The following is an 18,361-nucleotide window of genomic DNA, read 5'->3' on the forward strand; positions in this document are numbered from 1 at the left end:
ATTCCTGGAGAAGCTTCAGCCTGAAAAAATGAAATTTCAAAGCCTTTTCCCCATTTGAGGCCCCAGAATGGAGAGAAGCGGCCCGCTCAGGAAGGGTCAATGAATTTCAGGCTGGATCGCAGATTTTCTGGAGATGAGGAGTTGGACTCTCTCTGAGGTGCATCAGTGCCTCTGGATTCTGCTGCTGCTGCAGAGAGTGGATTTCTGCTGCAGGATTTGTCCCTTCCCTCCTCATGCACATCTGCCTTGCACCAATGAACATATTGTGCATGTAAAACAGGATGCTCTGAACAGGCCTTGGGTGTGGGTTTGTTTGTATGCATTCATCTGGCCTCGGAAGGAGGTTGAAGGCAGGGATCTTTTTTAAAAGGCCACGGAGTCATCAAGAGGAAGATCCTTAGAGGGAGCAGGGGGAGGGCTTACTGTCTCCTACATCCTCTCCATATCTTGCCTTTAACACCCCTGCTCCCCAGTTTTTAAAACCACAGTTAGAGCCAAACCAGTGTCCATGGTAGGTTTGAATCACTTCCCTGGTTTTGGTGGGCTTCCCTGCCAGGGGGTCTAGGAGAGAGGCTGGGAGGACAGAAGGGCAAGAGGGGTGGGGAGAAAAAGTAACCCCCACGAAGAGCCTGGCTGCACTTCTGGGGAGGGGTACTTCGACATCACCAAAGAGCCAGAGAGGTGGCATCCTTTTGCTTCTTTTACCTTGAATTCCTCCAGGGGAGCCTTCAGAAAGCAGGGAGAGAGCTGGTCGCAGGGTGATGGTCATGTTGGGTCACCTGAGGAAGGTGGGTGCTTGCGGGAAGTCTTGGGGGGGGGAGGCCCAGAGAAGCCCCTCCCAGATGCCCCTTAGATCTGTTATGGGGGTAGAAGGGTAGCCTCCGAAATCCTCCAGAGCCTCTAGAGAAGATGCCTGCAGAGCGGAGCCTTGGCCTCTCCCACGTCCTCCAACCTCTTTTGGCCAACTCTCTTTCTTCCTCAGTTTGACCCCCAAGCCGCCGCCCCTTGTGAATGTGAGGAGCTCCTAGGGGTCTGGGCAGGTGAGGAAATTCTAAGTGGGTGAAGTTTCCTTTGGAGGAATTCATAAAATCTGAGGCCCTGCAGATTGTCTGGTCCAGCCCCACAGGGCCTCCAAGGCTTCCTCTGAAGCTCTGCTGGCTGAAGGGGGAGCTGCCTCCATGAGGAAAAGCTAATTGGGGCCTCTAGGGAGTTTCTTTTTTCCCCCGGAATTTTTATTTTTTTATTCTCTTACATACCATTTTAAGTATACATTCACATGATTGTTATTCTTCTTTACATTTATCATTCTTATACATTTATTCTTTCATTTAATAAGTTACAATGTACTATTTGGGTTGCTTTGTTTACCATCCCTTCCTCCTGTTCTAGCACCACCTTATTTTCCCTTTCTTTTCTCCCTCCCTCCTTTCCCTACTTCCTTCCTTCCTCATCTCCTTCCCCTTCCTTCTTCCCTTATCTTTCTCCTACTCCTACTCTTCCTCTTCCCCTTCCTACCCTCTCTCCTTCTCTTCATCTTCCTTCCATCTTCCTCTCCTTACCTCTTTCTTCTTTCCTCCGTCTTCCTTTCATTCTCTCCTCCTCTCTCACTTTCTGTTCTATTGTTATAGGTGTCTCTTTCAGAATTCAGTTTATGTTTCCTTAGGATGATATTTCCGCAAACCCAGATATAGTTTAATATCATTTCTTTTCCATAAAAAAAATATTATTTTCCATTTTCATAGCATATAATCACATGTATACTATTACATAGTCAATATCATGTTGTATTATTAAGTAATTACATCAATTCATCTTGCCATCAACTACCAAAATAATAAAAAACCAGTTATTGGCTCTTCTGCTCTCCATACACCATATTTATACCTTATCTGACACTTTCTTCCCCCTCTCTCCTCCCCCTTTCTACCTCCTTTCTTCCCTCCATCATCCTTTTCTACTCTACTTCCCCTTCCTTTCTCCTCCTCTCTTCCCTTACCACTCCTCCTTATACACCTCATCTACCCCCCCCTCACCCTCTCTCCTGTCCTTCTCCTCCTATCTTTCTTCTCTCCTCTGCTTCCCACTCTTCCTCTAATTCACTTGGTGTATTTCAGCTTCTGAGCAAACTCCATTTTGTGTTGATGGTATTTATAATTCCATTTCAATATACATAAAAAAGAAAAAATAGCAGTATACATATACAATCATATTACCTTAAAATCCACACCCCTCCTCTAACCTAGTATACTCCCCTCCCTCCCCCCAACCCCGCCAACCTTCCCCTTCCCGACTTCCCAGAACCAATGCAAGGTATAAATCTTTAACAAAAACAGTTCAAAATATACTTAAAGAGAAAGTAGAAAATTAATAACGTCTTTAAGTTGAGCTTGGCTCCTCCTTGTTAGGCTAACTATAAACAATTTGTATCATTTATGATCTTAATCATAAGCTATCTGAAATTTCCTAGACCCATATTTATTTTGAATATAGTCAATCCATTTTTTCCAGTCTCGTTTATATCTCTCGTTTGAATAGTCCTTAAGATATGCAGATATTTTAGCCATCTCTTCTAAGTTTGTGACTTTTAATGTCCATTCTTGGATAGTAGGCAAATCTTCCTTCTTCCCGTATTGCGCCACCAACAATCTAGCTGCAGTTATCAAGTGCAAAATCAAGTTGATCTCTACAGCTGTACAGTCAGTAATTATACCTAACAAAAATAGCTGGGGGGTAAACTTTAACCTTTTTTAAAGAACATTTTGCATAATCCACCATATTTTTTATCCAGTATGCCTTAACCTTTTTGCAAGTCCACTATATATGAAAATATGTAGCGTCCATACAATCACATCTCCAGCATTTAGGTTGTAAATTCAAATACACAGAAGCCATTTTTGGGGGATCTAGGTGCCATCTGTAAAACATCTTATAAAAATTTTCTCTCAAGTTTTGGGCCTGTGTAAATTTTACATTTCTCACCCATATCTTTTCCCATGTATCCAACATTATTGGTTCTTCAACATTTTGAGCCCATTTAATCATACAATCTTTAACTAGCCCTGTTTCAGAGTCAATTTCTATTAATACATTATATAATATTTTTATATGCATTGGACTTTGGTCTCTAATTTGTTAAGTAAATTATCCTCGACTTGCATAAAGCCAATTTTTTGATCTATTTTCCATTAGCCTGTAATTGCCCGTACTGAAACCATGTTTGAATTACCTTTTCCTTTTTTAATACATCCAAAGATTTCAATTGTGGTACACCTCTTTCTGCAGTAAGAAGCTGCCTGTAAGTAATTATATCCTGTTTTTGTACTATGTTCATATTTTCTATTGCATGTCTAGGGATAGCCCACATAGGTAACTTATCATTTAGTTTATATTGATATTTTTTTCAAACCCGCAGTAAAGCATTCCTTAAAATATGACTTTTAAAATTCTTATCCACCTTTTTGTTATATAGCAAATAAGCATGCCAACCATATACCAAATCATACCCTTCAATATTAAGTATTCTATCATTTGTTGAGTTGATCCAATCACTAATTATAGATAGAACTACTGCATCATAATATAGTTTTAAATTGGGTAATTTCAAGCCTCCTCTTTCACACACATCCTGCATTATTTTAAGTTTTACTTTCGGCTTCTTACCTACCTGTTGTGACTCAGCAGATGTCTGCTGTGAGTCTTTTTGGGATACAAGATTCATTATGCAGCTGGGGCTGGTTAGAGGCAAGTTTGGAGATAAAAGGACGGATGCTGCCATGCCCTAGTCGCAGGAGTCAACATTCCTTCATGCGTACAACATTGCTTAATACACTTGGATAAGTGTTTTGGTGTTTCCTGTAACCCTGATTCGTAGAGACTTTGGAAGAAGTGCATTGCTTGTAAGAGTTTTGTTTTGCATTCTTGTCGGAGACTTGTATTTATGTTATTTTTGGGCTCGAAGCCAGTCTGAGCCGAGAACTGATAAAAAGACTTCCTTTTAAGTTTGTCTGCCTGCGTTTGTTAAGAGCCATGAAGGGGGGACAGAACAGCTACCCATACAAATTTATTAATACCCTTCTGCCATTCTAACAAATTTGCATCATTTTTAAGTATTGTTAACGTTTGAAAAAGAAATAAAGATTTAGGTAGAATATTCATTTTCACTGCTGCTATTCTTCCCAGCTGAGATAACTGTCATTTTTCCCATTTTTTTCATCTCTGTCTGTATACTATACCACAGTGGTTCATAATTGTGCTTATATAACTTGCCGTTTGCGGTTGAAATATAATCTCCTAAGTACTTGACCTTTCTAACTATTTCACATCCTGTCATTCCTTCTAGTTCTTCCCTTTGTTTAGTATTCATATTTATAGCTAATATCTTTGTTTTCCCTAGGTTTATTTTAAATTCTGACACTTGACCATATTGATTAATCATATTCATTAAGACCTTACCAGATTCCTGTGGTTGAGTTAATGTTGTAACCAAATCATCCGCAAAGGCCCGTACTCTATATTCTTGCTGCCTAATCCTGATTCCCTGTAGGTCCCCTGGACCCCGTATTTTATTCAACAATATTTCCAAAGTTATAATAAACAATAGTGGGGATAAGGGACACCCCTGCCTTGTGCCTCTCTCGATTTTAAATGAATCTGTTAAACTTCCATTAACTATGATTTGGGCTGTTTGTTCCTGATATATTGCTTTGATTGATTGTAAAAAGTGCTCCCCTATTTGCATTTTTTGCAGTGTTTTCAGCAGGAATTGCCAATTCACTTGATCAAAGGTTTTTTCAGCATCTAAAAATATAAGCGCCGCAGGGATTTGGTTGTTCTTCCCCAGGTATTCTAATGTATTAAGGATTAATCTTACGTTAGTTCTCATATGTCTGTCTCCCTTGAATAAAACCTGTTTGATCATTATGAATCAATTGTTGGATAACCATCATTAACCTGTTCGCTAGTAAAGATAGTAAAGATTTTATAATCTATATTAAGTAATGATATGGGTCTATAATTTTTTGGATGAGTAGGATCTTGATCTTCTTTGGGTATCAAAGATATAAAGGCTGTCTTCCAAGATGGGGGTACCTTCCCTTCCACTTGGATCTTATTAAATAATTCCTTGAGCGCTTCTACCATTTCTAACTGCAAATTTTTGTAGTAAGCCGCTGTCAAGCCATCTGTACCCGGTGCTTTTCCTGTTTTTAGCTGTTTAATTACCTGTAGGATTTCCCCGGAGGTTATTGGTTGATTCAATCTTTCCCTCTGCTCGTCTTTAACTATGAATATTTTTTCTTTATCCAAGTATCTATCTATATCTAAGCTGAATTTTATTGTTCGTATACAATCCTGTAAAGAATTCATGAAAAACCTTTTGAATCTCCTCCTGTTATTTCGATATGTTACGAGACTTCTGCTTTTTCCTAATCAGATATGCTAACCATCTACCAGATTTGTTTGCATTACAGAAAGTGTTGTGTTTTGCATATAGCAAATTGGTAGCCACCTGATCTGACATTAACATATTAAATTGCTCTTTTAATAATGCGATTGTTTGTTTAATATTTTTGTCTCCTGGGTTTAAGATTAGCTCCTGCTCTCTCTTCCTAATTTCATTCTCAAATTCAATTCTCTTTCCCCCCTGTTTGCGTCTATGTAGTCTATTCATATTTATCAGAACTCCTCTCATGTACGCTTTACTTGCATCCTATACCATTTCCATAGATGTACCCTTGTTCATATTAAAAACAAAATATTCTTTTAACAATTTTTTACATTCATTAATGTTTTTCTCATATCTAAACAAGTTTTCATTCAGTCTCCAAGACCTTCTTGCTCGCATCCCCACCCCAACTCCATCCAGACTGGATTATGGTCTGATAAGGCTCTGGAGCATATCTTTGTCTTCTTTACCCTAGAAAACAAATTATTGGTTGTTAATATAAAGTCGATCCTAGAAAAGGATTGATGTCTATCAGAGAAAAAGGTAAAGTCATATTTTTCTGCATTCCTTTCTCACCGGATATCTCTCAATTCAAAATCCTCTATCATATCAAAAAAGGACAGGTAATTTCGCTCGCTTTTGGGTATTTTGGCGGAAAGCCTTCTTGTCTTTCTTGGTATCCATGACGCCATTCCAGTCACCCAGTAATATACAGGATCTATAGTCCCAATGTACTAACTTAGCGTGAAGCATTTTGTAAAATTTATCTTGTTGTTGATTGGGAGCTAATTTTCCCGGTGACATGTGCCATCTATAAAACATTTTTAATAAGTTTTCTTTGTAAGCTGTTGACATGTTTAATTTATGGTTCCTTTCCCATAGTTGTTGCCACTTTTCTAGCTCAATTGTGTGGCCAGAGGTCTTTGCCCAAGTTAACATTGTATCTTTAACCACTTCTTCTTTTTAGAGCCAGATTTACTTCAGAGTCTTTTTCTGTTTTTTCCTTGCAGATTCTCTTTCTGATAACTCAGAAATGCACAGAGTGTCCAGCATTTTCCAACCACTTCTGATTCTCAGGCTCTGAACAGACCATCCTCTCCCTCCCAAGCAGTCTGCCCCACAGAACATGCCCCACCTATACCAAAGTGACAGAGGGTGGTCAGCCCTTCTTCCCCTCTTCTGCCTCTTTTCTTTCCTTACATAAACCCTTTGCACGTTAATTCACTCAGAATCCCTTGTGTGGATGGCACCTCTGGCTTCCAGGGGGATGGGGGTGATGTGAGCATGAGCTCAGAGCAGTGATGGAGCCTGATGTTTTGCAGAGTGAGCGAGGACTCTGCTGGGCTTTGCGACAGCCCTGAGGGAGGTCTCCACCAGGAACCTCTGAGCCAGAATCCGGCCACAGGGAAGGGGGGCTTCCTCCCATCTTGCTCTTCCTAGCCCCCCTGCCTCCTTGTGGCATGACTCTGCTGCTGTTGCCGGCAAGGAGAGGACTTCCAGCGGGGTGGGGGTTGGGTGGCGGGACCAGATAAGGTTGGGTAAGATTGGGTGGTGGAATTGATAGGAGAACAGAAAATCTTTGAAGGTAAGACGGCGGCTGCTCCGTTGGGCCACTGCCAGAGAACATCGCGACTCTGAACTGATGTCCAGCTTCGGGGGCTCTGGGAGATGCTGCTGAGGTCTCCAGCCTGCCTCTTGTGGAGGCCTTTGGGCTGTGTCCTCCAGGAAGCCCCGGGTGGGCTGACCTAGTGATATCAAGTCCATCTCTTCAGTTTTTTCCCCAGTGGGGCTGCAGGAAAGATCTTTTGCTCCTGGCCTTTGCCAGTCAATCACTAAGGAGCCCCTTTTCTCTCTAGGAGCCACAAGAGATATCGGCTCGGCACTGACCCGGATGTGCATGCGCCACCGCAGCATCGAGACCAAGCTGAGGCACTTCACCAAGTAAGCGTTTTCTTGTGCAACTCAGGTGCACTTCCAGGCCCAGAGACAGAAAGGGGAGGAGTGGACTTTGGAAGGGGAAGGCTGAAAGAAGCCTTCTGTAGCAGGCAGCCCCTTCCTGGGCCAGTCTTACTCCCTCTGCTCTGTGGCCAATTCCCCCGGGCCAGGGGGGCTCTCTCTCATACACACACGCACCCAGTTCAAGACGGAGCCCATTTCCAGGCCCACTTTGTGTAGGGCAAAACAAAAAAGAGAGAAAGGTGACTTTCATTAGGCCAGTGGTCCCCAACCCCCGGTCCGCGGACTGGTGCCGGGCCGTGGAGTACCTGGCCCCGGGCCGCGCAGCGGCCGGGGGCCATGCAACGGCCGACTCTTCACTCATGCAGCGCCGTCGCCGGAGGGGGGGAGCTGCGCGGAAGCACAGGAGCAAGTGAGGCGAGGAGGAAGAATCCCCCACTACTACACCACCCCCTCCCCGAGTCAGCCGTCCCCTCAGTGAACGCCTCCGCCTCTTTCTCCTTTCTCGCCTCAGTCGGCTCGCCTGGAAGCGAGGAGAGGAGGGGGCGGACCATGCGCTGGAAGCGGAGCCCTTGGAGGCCCTGGCGGCTTCCCCGGCGGTCGTTGCTGGCCGCTCTCTTCTTTTTCTCGCTGTCCTCCTCAGCTCAGTCGTCTCCGAGTTGCCCAGGGAGGGGCGGCGCGCCCGGGACGGAGACGGCGCTTCCCCGCCCGGCCTTGGCTTGTGAGAAGGAACGGCGGGAGAGGTAGAGAGAGAGAGAGAGAGAGAGAGAGAACGTCGGGCAGCCGAGGGCGGGGGGGGGGGGTCTTTTGAGGGGAGATCCAAAATTTCGCCAACGGGCATCGGTGAAGCGCGCTCTTTCTCTTCCTCACAAAACACATTTCCTTTCCCCCCACGCGTAGTTATTGGCGATATGGACTCTTGGACTCTTACCCAGCCAGATCAGTATCAAACATTTCCCTGACCTCAGCAGAAGCGAGGTTTTTTCTTCTCCTTTCTCTCCTTAATACTGTATTCTTTTTACATTGCTATCCTCTGGCTTATTTAATTTTGCCCTTGCTCTTTTTATCTTTGACCTTGATTAATTCAGCTGTTTATTCCTTAAAATCTACATACAAAATGGAAGGTGGGATATGATTCAGGTGTTGAATTGGGAAGGTGGATTTAAAACAACGCTCCCCCACCCCTGCGCGCGCTCAGCGGGCCACGGTAAAATTATCAAAGGCTGACTGGTCCGCGGCGATAAAAAGGTTGGGGACCACTGCATTAGGCGAAGGCTTCCTTCACCAGGGGCTGCCCCTGAAGAGTGTTCGAAGACTACAATTGGTCCAGAATGCAGCCGTGCGAGCGATATGGGGTGTATCTAGATACACCCATGTTACACCTATCCTCCGCGAGCTGCACTGGCTCCCCATTGGTCTCCGGATGCGCTTCAAGGTGCTAGTCGTTACTTTTAAAGCCCTACATGGTTTAGGACCTGGCTACCTGAGAGACCGCCTCCTGCCACTTACCTCCCAACGACCAACAAGATTGCACAGGTTGGGCCTCCTCCGGGTGCCGTCAACTGGACAATGCCGGCTGGCGGCCCCCCGGGGGAGGGCCTTCTCTGTTGCTGCGCCGGCCCTGTGGAATGATCTACCCATAGAGATCCTGACCCTTACCACTCTCCCGGCCTTCCGTAAAGCCGTCAAGACCTGGCTGTTCCGGCAGGCCTGGGGCTATTGATTGATATCCAGCCCCGCTTAGATGGAATGGATGATGTGGAATTTTAATTGTATTTTCTATTCTTAAATTTTAAATGTTCTTTGTCTTGTTGTGAGCCGCCCAGAGTCCCTATGGGAGTGGGCGGCATAGAGTTTATTAAACTCTAAACTCGAAACCCTTATCCTTCCCCACCTCTTGGGGCTGCTCCAAGAGAAGGAGTAGCTGCTCCGCTGCTCTTCTCAGCTCTGGCCAGAGGAAGCTGCCTCTCACCTCTTCCTTTCTCCATGGCTGCAGCGCCCTCATGGAGAGCCTGATCAACCCCCTGCAGGAGAGGATAGAAGACTGGAAGAAGACGGCCAACCAGCTTGACAAGGACCACGCAAAAGGTAGGGCTGCCCTGTGGAGCCAGGGGCTGGGGCCACGCAGGGAAGGAGGCTGGCAGGGCGTGGGGGGGCTTGCAATGGCTGGAAGTGGGGGAAAGTTGTGGCCCACAGGGCTTGCCTTCTGCCCTTGGGAAAGTCTATGGCTGTGGTGTGGGGAGCCTCTCCCTGACCACAGAAGGGGGAGGGCAGCCGAGAGAGGAGCTTCACGGTGGCCTCTTTCCTGCCTCTTCAGAGTACAAACGAGCCCGCCATGAGATAAAGAAGAAGTCTTCCGACACACTGAAACTTCAGAAGAAAGCCCGCAAAGGTGAGGATCTCAGGAGGTGGAAGGAACTATTGGGTGGCATTGAGGAAGTGAAGAAGAAGAGAAGCCGTTTGGCGTCTCCATAGAAGAGGGGATGTGCAGGGATGGCGGCCAGGCTGGGAGAGCTGCACCTACATCCCCGCAGGATTGGAAAGGTGCAGCATTCATTGGAACTTGCATTCAGCTGCTGTTGGCCTGAAAGCAAGAACGCCTGGGTTGCAGCTGACATCTAGAATGTCAGAAAGACGGTTGACGATAGCACCTAGAAGCCATCTTCCCTCTTCCCCGTGTTTATCATTGGCCTTCCTGGCCACGGCACTCTGGAAGGAGCGGAAGCCGGCAGGAGGGCTGCAAGCCAAGGAGAGGAAGCAGCATCTGAGCGCCTGTCCGCTGGCTTCCCCTGGACTGGGGTGGAAAAGAACAGATGTTTCCAGAAGCTTCTGCTTCTGGTACTTTCTGCAGAGGGAGGAGAGGAGGAGGAGCCTTCCTTTGAAGATTGTCTGGGACCTGAAATGGGCTCAGGGTGGCGATTTGGAGCATTCTCCGATTTCGCTCTCCTTGCTCAGGGGAATCTCATGTTCCATCCAGATGTGACCAAAAAACTAAGCGCTGAGAGGGGGAGGGGCAGGTTGCAATAATGCCTTGGAGGGGGGACTTTTATTTTGTAAGAGGCAAAGGGGTTTGGGCAAGGGGAGGGGAGGGGATCTGTGTAGATACCAGCCCTTCTTTCACTCATTCTCGTCTTTCTCCTCTTTTTTCCTTCCCACATTCCTATGTAGAGCTACTTGGTAAGTCAAATGTTTCCAACCCAGCTTCCTCTCTCCCTCCCTCCCTCCCTCCCTCTCTCCCTGCCTCCTCCTCCTTTGCTTTGTGATCTCTTTCTTCACCATCCCACCAGCTGGGCCTGAAATGAAAGAAAACCTCAAATGAGGGGCCACCATAGCTGGATCCCTTGAGGTTCCCAGGGACCTTGGTTCTCCTTTGGAGAGAAACTTTCACCTTCCCCTCGCCCCAGGAAGCCTGATGAAGCCCTCATGTAGGGTAGCTCACACCTTATATGGTATATGGCCGTGTGAAAAAAGCAGCGCTGCTTCAGGAGGCCCACTTGTATCAATGGCTTCTTTTCTGCTCTCTTGGCAAATCCCCTGAATACACTCACTTCCCTGACCTCAACGCAGCATCATTGGACCCTATAGATCAAAGGAACCATCAAGTCAGACACAAGGCTGAGCACAGAAATCCAGACTTCCTGAGCTCTGGACCTCTAGTCTGTGAGGAAGAACCCGCCAGTTCTCTGAGTCATTATTTACAGTCCAACTTGTCTTTATTGGGAATTTGTAAACCTTTATTTTTGTAAAAATAAGTAAAAAGCTTTTACATATGCAGATTAAGACATTTCTGTATTGCCCTAATTCATCACAAGAAGGCCACTTACGTGGTGAACTTAAACCTGAAATCTGCCTCCTTGTTACTGGAACCTGTTATTCTGGGTCTTGCCCTCTTGATACGAGATAGAACCAGTCTTGTACGTATGGAACATCCTTTCAGGACATTGAAGAGGGTCCTCCTGTCCCCTCTCAAGCTCTTTTCATAGGATCTGGCTTCTTATTTGGTGGACAGCCTCCTTGCCCTTCTCCAATTTTGCTAAATCCTTCTTGAAGTGTGTGATCAGAGCTGGATTTGCTGCAGAAAGTGGATCTAACCAAAGCAGAATGAAATGGATCCTTGACTTCTGGTTTGGAAGATACATTCCTGTTGCTGCAGCTGAAGGCTGCAGACCGAAACGAGTCATCTTTTGAGATGCCAAATATTTCCAATATTCCTGCCCTGCTTCTGTCATTGTCATTGGGAAGGTTTTGCTTTGCTTTGGATTTTTTGTGCTCAAATCAGCTAATGGCCGATCTCTCCTGGTGGCCGACCGGACAAGTCACAGCAGTTTTCTTAGCAAGGCTTCTCAGAAGCGGTTTGCCATCGTATCCTGTCTGAGCCTGAGAGGAGGGGGCCGGCCCAAGATTACCCTGCTGGCTTTGGGCCCAAGGTGGGATTGAACTCACTGTCCCCTGGTTTCTAGCCTGGTGCCCCCACCACTAGACCACATATTTACGAAAAATTGCACGAAACCTACTTCTTGGGTGCCCTAACACAGGTTTATGGCCCATGGGGTACATGGCAGCCCAGGTGGCACTTGGCCAATGCACATCATCATACTCATTTGCTTCACCTTTTGCCCTGGCTTGGAGTTGAGACATTCTGTCCCACTGGAGGTATTCAACTGTCAGGGCTGCCTTTGATCTGTTAAGAGAAGAGAAGGGAGGGACCTTGGAGGTCTTCCAGTCCAACCCTCTGCTTAGGCAGGATACCCTACAGACAAACGGATATCCAATATCTTCTTAAAAACTTTCAGTGTTGGGGCATTTACAACTTCTGGAGGCAAGTTGTTCCAGTCAGGAAATTTCCCTTAGTTCTAAGTTGCTTCTCCCCTTGATTAGTTTCCACCCATTGGTTCTTGTTCTACCCTCAGGTGCTTTGGAGAATAGTTTGACTCCCTCTTCTTTGTGGCAGCCGCTGTGATATTGGAAGACTATCATGTCTCCCCTTGTCCTTCTTTTTATTAAACTAGACATACCCAGTTCCTGCAACCGTTCTTCATATGTTTTAGAAAGGAAACCCTTGACTCCATAGATTCAGAGAAAAGGTACCTTTACTAAGAACAAACTGAATGCAGCAAAAGTCAGGAAGGTCTGAAGCAAATAGGCATGAAAAAGACAAATTGAAACTAACCCCAGAGGGGCCCCCCCCCATTAGTCAAGTTAAGCAGACAGAGTCCAATCATTGGCCAGGAAGTTGTTTTGGGAAAGTCTCAGATGCTCCACACTGCCATCATGCATACCGTTTCCAAGACGGTTGGCCTTGAAGATGTTAAGCAACCCAAGGGGGCCTCTCTGAGGCCAAACTACCCCATCCACTCTCACACCACTTGCATGCTTCCCCTCCAAAATGCCCATTGCTCCCTCCCTCCCCATTTCCATATCAGCTGGCAGTAAGCTTGAAGGAAAGCGATGATGACCAGGCTGACATCAACAAATGACCTTGACATTTCCTTTCAGCAAAGAAGTGCCCATTCTGGCTTTGGCCCTTGGCTCCCCAACACCCAACCACCAGGAAGCTTTTGTTAACGTGCAGTTGAAATCTGTCTCTCTGGTAACTTAAATGCATTGCTTTATGTGCTGCACTCTGGAATGATCTAAAAACAACTTTGAACCGTCGACTTCATCTTGATTCCTCTTAGACTCTTTTTGTGCAGATCCGAACATGCTCAAATCCTTCAGTGTCTCTTTCAGGGAATTTGTTTCTAGTCCCCAATCTTCCCAGCTGCACTTCTCTGAACTTGTCCCAGTTTCTCTGAATCCTGGTGTGAGAGATCCAAACCCTCCTGCAGTTTTGCAACCATATCATGCTGCTGCTCCCTGTCCAGTTTATAAGGATGCTTTCTGTTCAGTTGGGTCCGATTCTCAGTGATTTCATGGATCAGCTGTGTTGTGTGGCTTCTTTTCAGCTGCTTTATGCCCCAGCTGGGATCGATTTTAATAGTGTCTCAGCATTGCGTTTTTTTGGCCCCCTCATCTCCTTTTACCTCCCAGCGTTCCAAGGAAAACCGCTTTCAGTATGTAGTCAGTTCAGGTGGGACTCAATTTAAACCTTTTCACAAGTATTACTGCCCAAACTGGGTATCCAGCTTTCTCTATCTCTTTCCTAAGCTTGGTCCTGTGGAATTCCCTTCTATTAGCCTGTTTCCTAGAGCTAAACATGACAGAGCCGTGATGGCTAGCCTTTTTGTTGCCGGGTGCCGAAAGCACGCACACACGAAAGCATGCACAGGTGTATTATAATGCAATGTGTGGACGACCCCTATGCGCCCACCACGCCCCACTCATGTACACGGGTCTCCCACATGCGCCCCACCCTCTGCAAATGTGCAGCAGAGACCCAAAAACCAGCTGGTGGGCGCGTGGCACGCAGGCACAGTGGAACTGTGCTGGGGTGACGCGTCACATGCCCACAGGGAGTTCTCTGCATGCCACAGGTTCTCCATCACAGGTCTAGAGAATCTACTTGATTTTGATCATGTGATTGTGGGGTGCTGCAGTGGTTGTGAAAAGTGGTCGTACTCACTTCCTTCAGTGCTGTTATAACTTCAGAGGTCACTAAACGAATGGTCGTAAGTCAGGGACTGCCTGTACTACAATTTTTCTTTTTGTCTTCTGGAGGGCCAGCTCCAGGCTCGCTGCTCTTCAGGTCTCCACTTCCCCTCGTCAGGCTGGTTTCCCCCCCATGCCTGCCAAGAGATGGTCTGTCTCTGCTTGTCATTGTTGCCGGCTTGTGTTGATTGTCTTCCGTGGGGAGAACCGTTGCCTGCCTTGCCAACCGACTGTGGCCTCCGCATTGCAGCCCAGGGACAGCCTTGGCGCTCCTGCAAGAGGCCGGTTCCTTCTCAAACAGGAAGGCAGGTGGGGGCCTGGCTTGGAAATCTTTTCTGCAGTTAGACTCAGCCAGCTCTGAGAGTGGCCTCAAGGACCCCCATCGTGGCTCTACAGAGTCAGTATAATAGAAAAGTAGGTTCTCTTCTATGAACCTTAAGGAACATATAATAAAAGGATCCAGGCTGGGTTTCATTTCGAGCCTATGCCCAATCCTCACCAGCCCCTCTCCTCCTCCTCCTCCTCCTCCTCCTCCTCCTCCTCCTCCTCCTCCTCCTCCTCCTCCTCCTCCTCCTGTCTGGTCTGGCTCTCCTCTCTGGGGAGATCAGCAGGGGCACCAATGCTGAGATCCACCCTCTGATCCCAGAGGCAGAAGCACCTCTAAGGCCCAAGAGTCTCGGTGGATGCAGAATGGGCCAAGCCGTGGAATGTGCTCGGATCCCCATTTCCAAAAGGGCACTTTCACCTTTCTGAAAGGGCGAAACAAATCAATTGACTTCCATCTCTGAGTTGGCTGAGGAAGTTATTTCTGCGTGAAATTGCCTGTTTGTTGGCTTCAGTATTTTTGCTGCCAAGCAGGACATCAGGATCTCAGCCTTCGCTCCCCAAATCCTTGGCTGGTTTCTTGGCTCTGCTTGGCTATTTCCTGATTCCTCTTTTGGGGGTGGCTTCCTCCCCCGCCTTCCATGCATGTGGGCTGCTGGCTGTTAGCTGTTGTGGTGGGAAGCTTGTTTGAAGGGGAGCACCCGCTGCTTACGAGTGCGCACACGCACACACACAGAGTGATTTTGCAAAAGAGGCCATGGGGCAGTTGGGCCCTATACCACTATATTCCCCCTGAGCACAGGAGTGGTGGAGAGGCTCTTCTAGGGGAACACGACAAAGAGCCAATGAATGTGGAAGCTCTTCTGCATTTTGGGGTGCTACCCTTTTATCTGGCCTCCCTGGGATGAAGTAAGAGGGAGCCGAAAACCTCCGGTCAGCCAGTCTCTCTGGCCTGCTGCTCATTCTTCCGTGGGTGGGTGACAGGCAGTGACGTGCAGTCAGGGGAAGCACAGCCTCACCACTGTCAATCATGAAAAGGAAAAAAAATGTAAACGGGAAAAGGCGAGTGCTGAGGTTAGGCTAGCTAGCTGCTGCCACACCGTGAATGACTGCCTGTTTAAAAAAGCCTCTAAAAAAGTGCCTTCTACTATGAGCCAGGAGAACTGCGTGCCTCATCTAGTCTGACTTTTTAGGCACTCGAGCAGAGTTAAGCGAGGGTTAAAAGCCCAAAAAATCCCGAGGGAGTTGAGGCAGGCAATTCTCCTGCCTCATAGTAGAGGGCGCATTTTTAGAGGCTTCAACTCTGTCATTCTGTTTAAAGCTGCAGCGTCGCGCTCACTCTTCCTCCTCTCTTTTTCCGTTTCTGATGCCCCCCACACCGTGCTCCCTCTTTTCCTTCAAATTTTCTTTTTTTCTTTTTTCTTTTTTCTTTTTTCTTTAATAAATGCAATGCTCAGACATTCTCTCCTCTCCCGCGACACCCCACTGACTAAAGCCCTTTCTTTTGCCCACCTGTGCTCGCGGCAGCCCACCTGAGCTCTGCCGCGAGCACAGGCGGGCGAAAGAAAGTGCTTTAGTCAGTGGGGTGTTGGGGGAGAGGATTGCCTCACCAGCCATAAACCTTATTGCACATCACTGGTGACATGACCCCCTTCCTGAGGAAGGGGCCCAATGGATTTCCATCAAGGAGGCCACATCCATCTTGGGGGCTCAAAGCAGCCAAACTGCTTGGGAGGCTGATGGAAATGAGGAGGCTTTCCGCACTCGGCAGAGTCGTTCCAGCCTCAGCCCAAAGGACGGAGCTTAGAAGAGGAAAAGGCTCCCTTAAGACCTCCTAGTGTTTGGAAAGAGCACCCCTGCTCCTCTTTTGCCTCAGACACTTTCTGCCCACCTGTTATGGAAATGCTGCCTCGGTGTGGCTTTCCAATTTTTTTACCTCCGGTTTGCTTGTGCGCTCGCATATGCTCGCACATGTGTGCAATACTTCTGCCACAGCCACTACTGGTTCAACCAATCTGGATCGAACTGGCAGAAACCCACCTCTGTGCTGCCCCCTCCTTTGGAAATTGGTTGGCCTAGGAATCCATTCCAAGGCATTTGGAGGTCTGCCTTTTTCAGATGGTGTTCTCATTAATTTGCCACCTTTATTTATATCTAAATAGAAAATGCATATATATTAGAATAACTTTATTGTCACTGAATGTATACCAATTGGCATATATTAAAATGAAATTTCATTGCATACAGCTCTCAAAGGGTCACCACCTCCATAAACTACATAAACAAAACAAACAAATACTGTAAATAAATACAAAATTATGATTGTGTGTGTGTGTGTGTGTGTGTGTGTGTGTGTGTATGCTGGTCTTGTTTCTAGAAAGACGGCAGCTCCAGCCACGCTTTAAGCTAAAAACACCAGCCTGAGGATGGTGAGTGAGATGTAGCTGAAACATTGCCAAGACAATCTCAATCTTACACGGGAAAAGACCCAAATACAACAAGACCAGCATACCTACATCTGTGAAAATCTATGAAAACAAATTATACACACACACACACACACATTCTATATTGCCAAAAGTATTCGCTCACCTGCCTTTACTCGCATATGAACTTGCTGTAAGTGACATCCCATTCCTTATCCATAGGGTTCAATATGACGTCGGTCCACCCTTTGCAGCTATAACAGCTTCAATTCTTCTGGGAAGGCTGTCCACAAGGTTTAGGAGTGTGTTTATGGGAATTTTTAACCATTCTTCCAGAAGCGCATTTGTGAGATCACACAATGATGTTGGACGAGTTTACATGGCCTACCACTTCGTGGCTGAGTTGCTGCCGTTCCCAAACACTTCCACGTTCTTATAATACAGCTGACAACTGACTGTGGAATATTTAGGAGCGAGGAAATTTCACGACTGGATTTGTTGCACAGGTGGCATCCTATCACAGTTCCACGCTGAAATCTCTGAGCTCCTGAGAGCGACCCATTCTTTCACAAATGTTTGTAAAAACAGTCTGCATGCCTAGGTACTTGATTTTATACACCTGTGGCCAAGGAAGGGATTGGAACACCTGATTCTGATTATTTGGATGGGGGAGCAAATACTTTTGGCAATATAGTATGTGTGTGTGTGTGTGTGTGTGTGTGTATGTATGTATGTATGTATGTATATATATGCTGGTCTTGTAGTCGGGTCTTTTCCCATGTAAGATTGAGATTGTCTTGGCAAGGTTCCAGCGAGGTCTCACTCGCCATCTTCAGGCTGTGTTTTGGGCTTAAAGTGTGATCGGAACTGCCATCTTTCTATAAATCTTGGTGGGGGAGATGTGGAGTGCTGGCTTTGTTTCAGTAAGTGGAATGATTGGTTGTGTGGTTGTATCATGATTGGTAGATTGGTGTTGATTGGTGCTGGCTGTTTGTCCATTGTTGTTTCGGGTTGTAATGGCCTGGGTGCTGGGTGGGGCTCGTTTGTTGGCTAGGGCTGGTTTCCAGATGTCTGGTAGGTGGGAGGTATCATCACGTTTATTCATGTTGTGAGGGTGTTTCTCTACTTCGATAGCTTCCATAATTATTCTCCTGTTGAAGTGTTCTGTTTTGGAGATTAACCTGGTTCCTTCAAAATTAATTTCATGTCCTGTAGCTTTAAGGTGCTGGAAAAGGGAGGAAGTTTTTTCTTTTTTTCTTACTGCGTTCTACAAAATCTACAAAAAAACCAATGGCTCCCTAGGACACACCATCTCCCAGAAAAAAACACACACCTACCGCTACTTAAACGCACAATTCCCTCACCACCCTGCACAGATCAACTCTGTAGCCAAGACCCTCATCTCCAGAACCAAACGCCTAGCCGACAAAGACCACCTGAAAACTGATATATATATAGTATCCAATATTGTATATAATGTAATATATACAAGCAGATGATACTTGATCCTCTGCTCGTTCTGCCTTGCTCTCCTCTGCAGCAGGTTGACCTGAAGGGTGGAGCCTTATTGGAATATTATTATTACTGGGCAACATTTTAGTGAGTGCCAGCAGGCGCCAATCAG

General features: G+C 46.5%; 1 protein-coding gene across 3 annotated transcripts in view; it reads left to right on the forward strand.

Annotated features, from left to right (window-relative positions):
* MTSS2 (MTSS I-BAR domain containing 2) overlaps positions 1-18,361 on the forward strand; it is a 57,813-nt gene that overhangs the window by 21,292 nt on the left and 18,160 nt on the right. For all 3 annotated transcript variants that reach the window (XM_087729561.1, XM_087729560.1, XM_087729559.1), the window contains exons 4-6: positions 7,300-7,384; positions 9,396-9,487; positions 9,717-9,791. In XM_087729561.1, coding sequence (XP_087585687.1) covers positions 7,300-7,384; positions 9,396-9,487; positions 9,717-9,791 — 252 coding nt within the window. The remainder of the gene's footprint in view (positions 1-7,299; positions 7,385-9,395; positions 9,488-9,716; positions 9,792-18,361) is intronic.

This window comes from Thamnophis sirtalis, unplaced genomic scaffold, assembly GCF_051295495.1.
Source record: "Thamnophis sirtalis isolate CommonGarterSnake01/CBP01778 unplaced genomic scaffold, rThaSir2_p1.2 scaffold_14, whole genome shotgun sequence".
NCBI classification, from domain to species: Eukaryota; Metazoa; Chordata; class Lepidosauria; order Squamata; family Natricidae; genus Thamnophis; species Thamnophis sirtalis.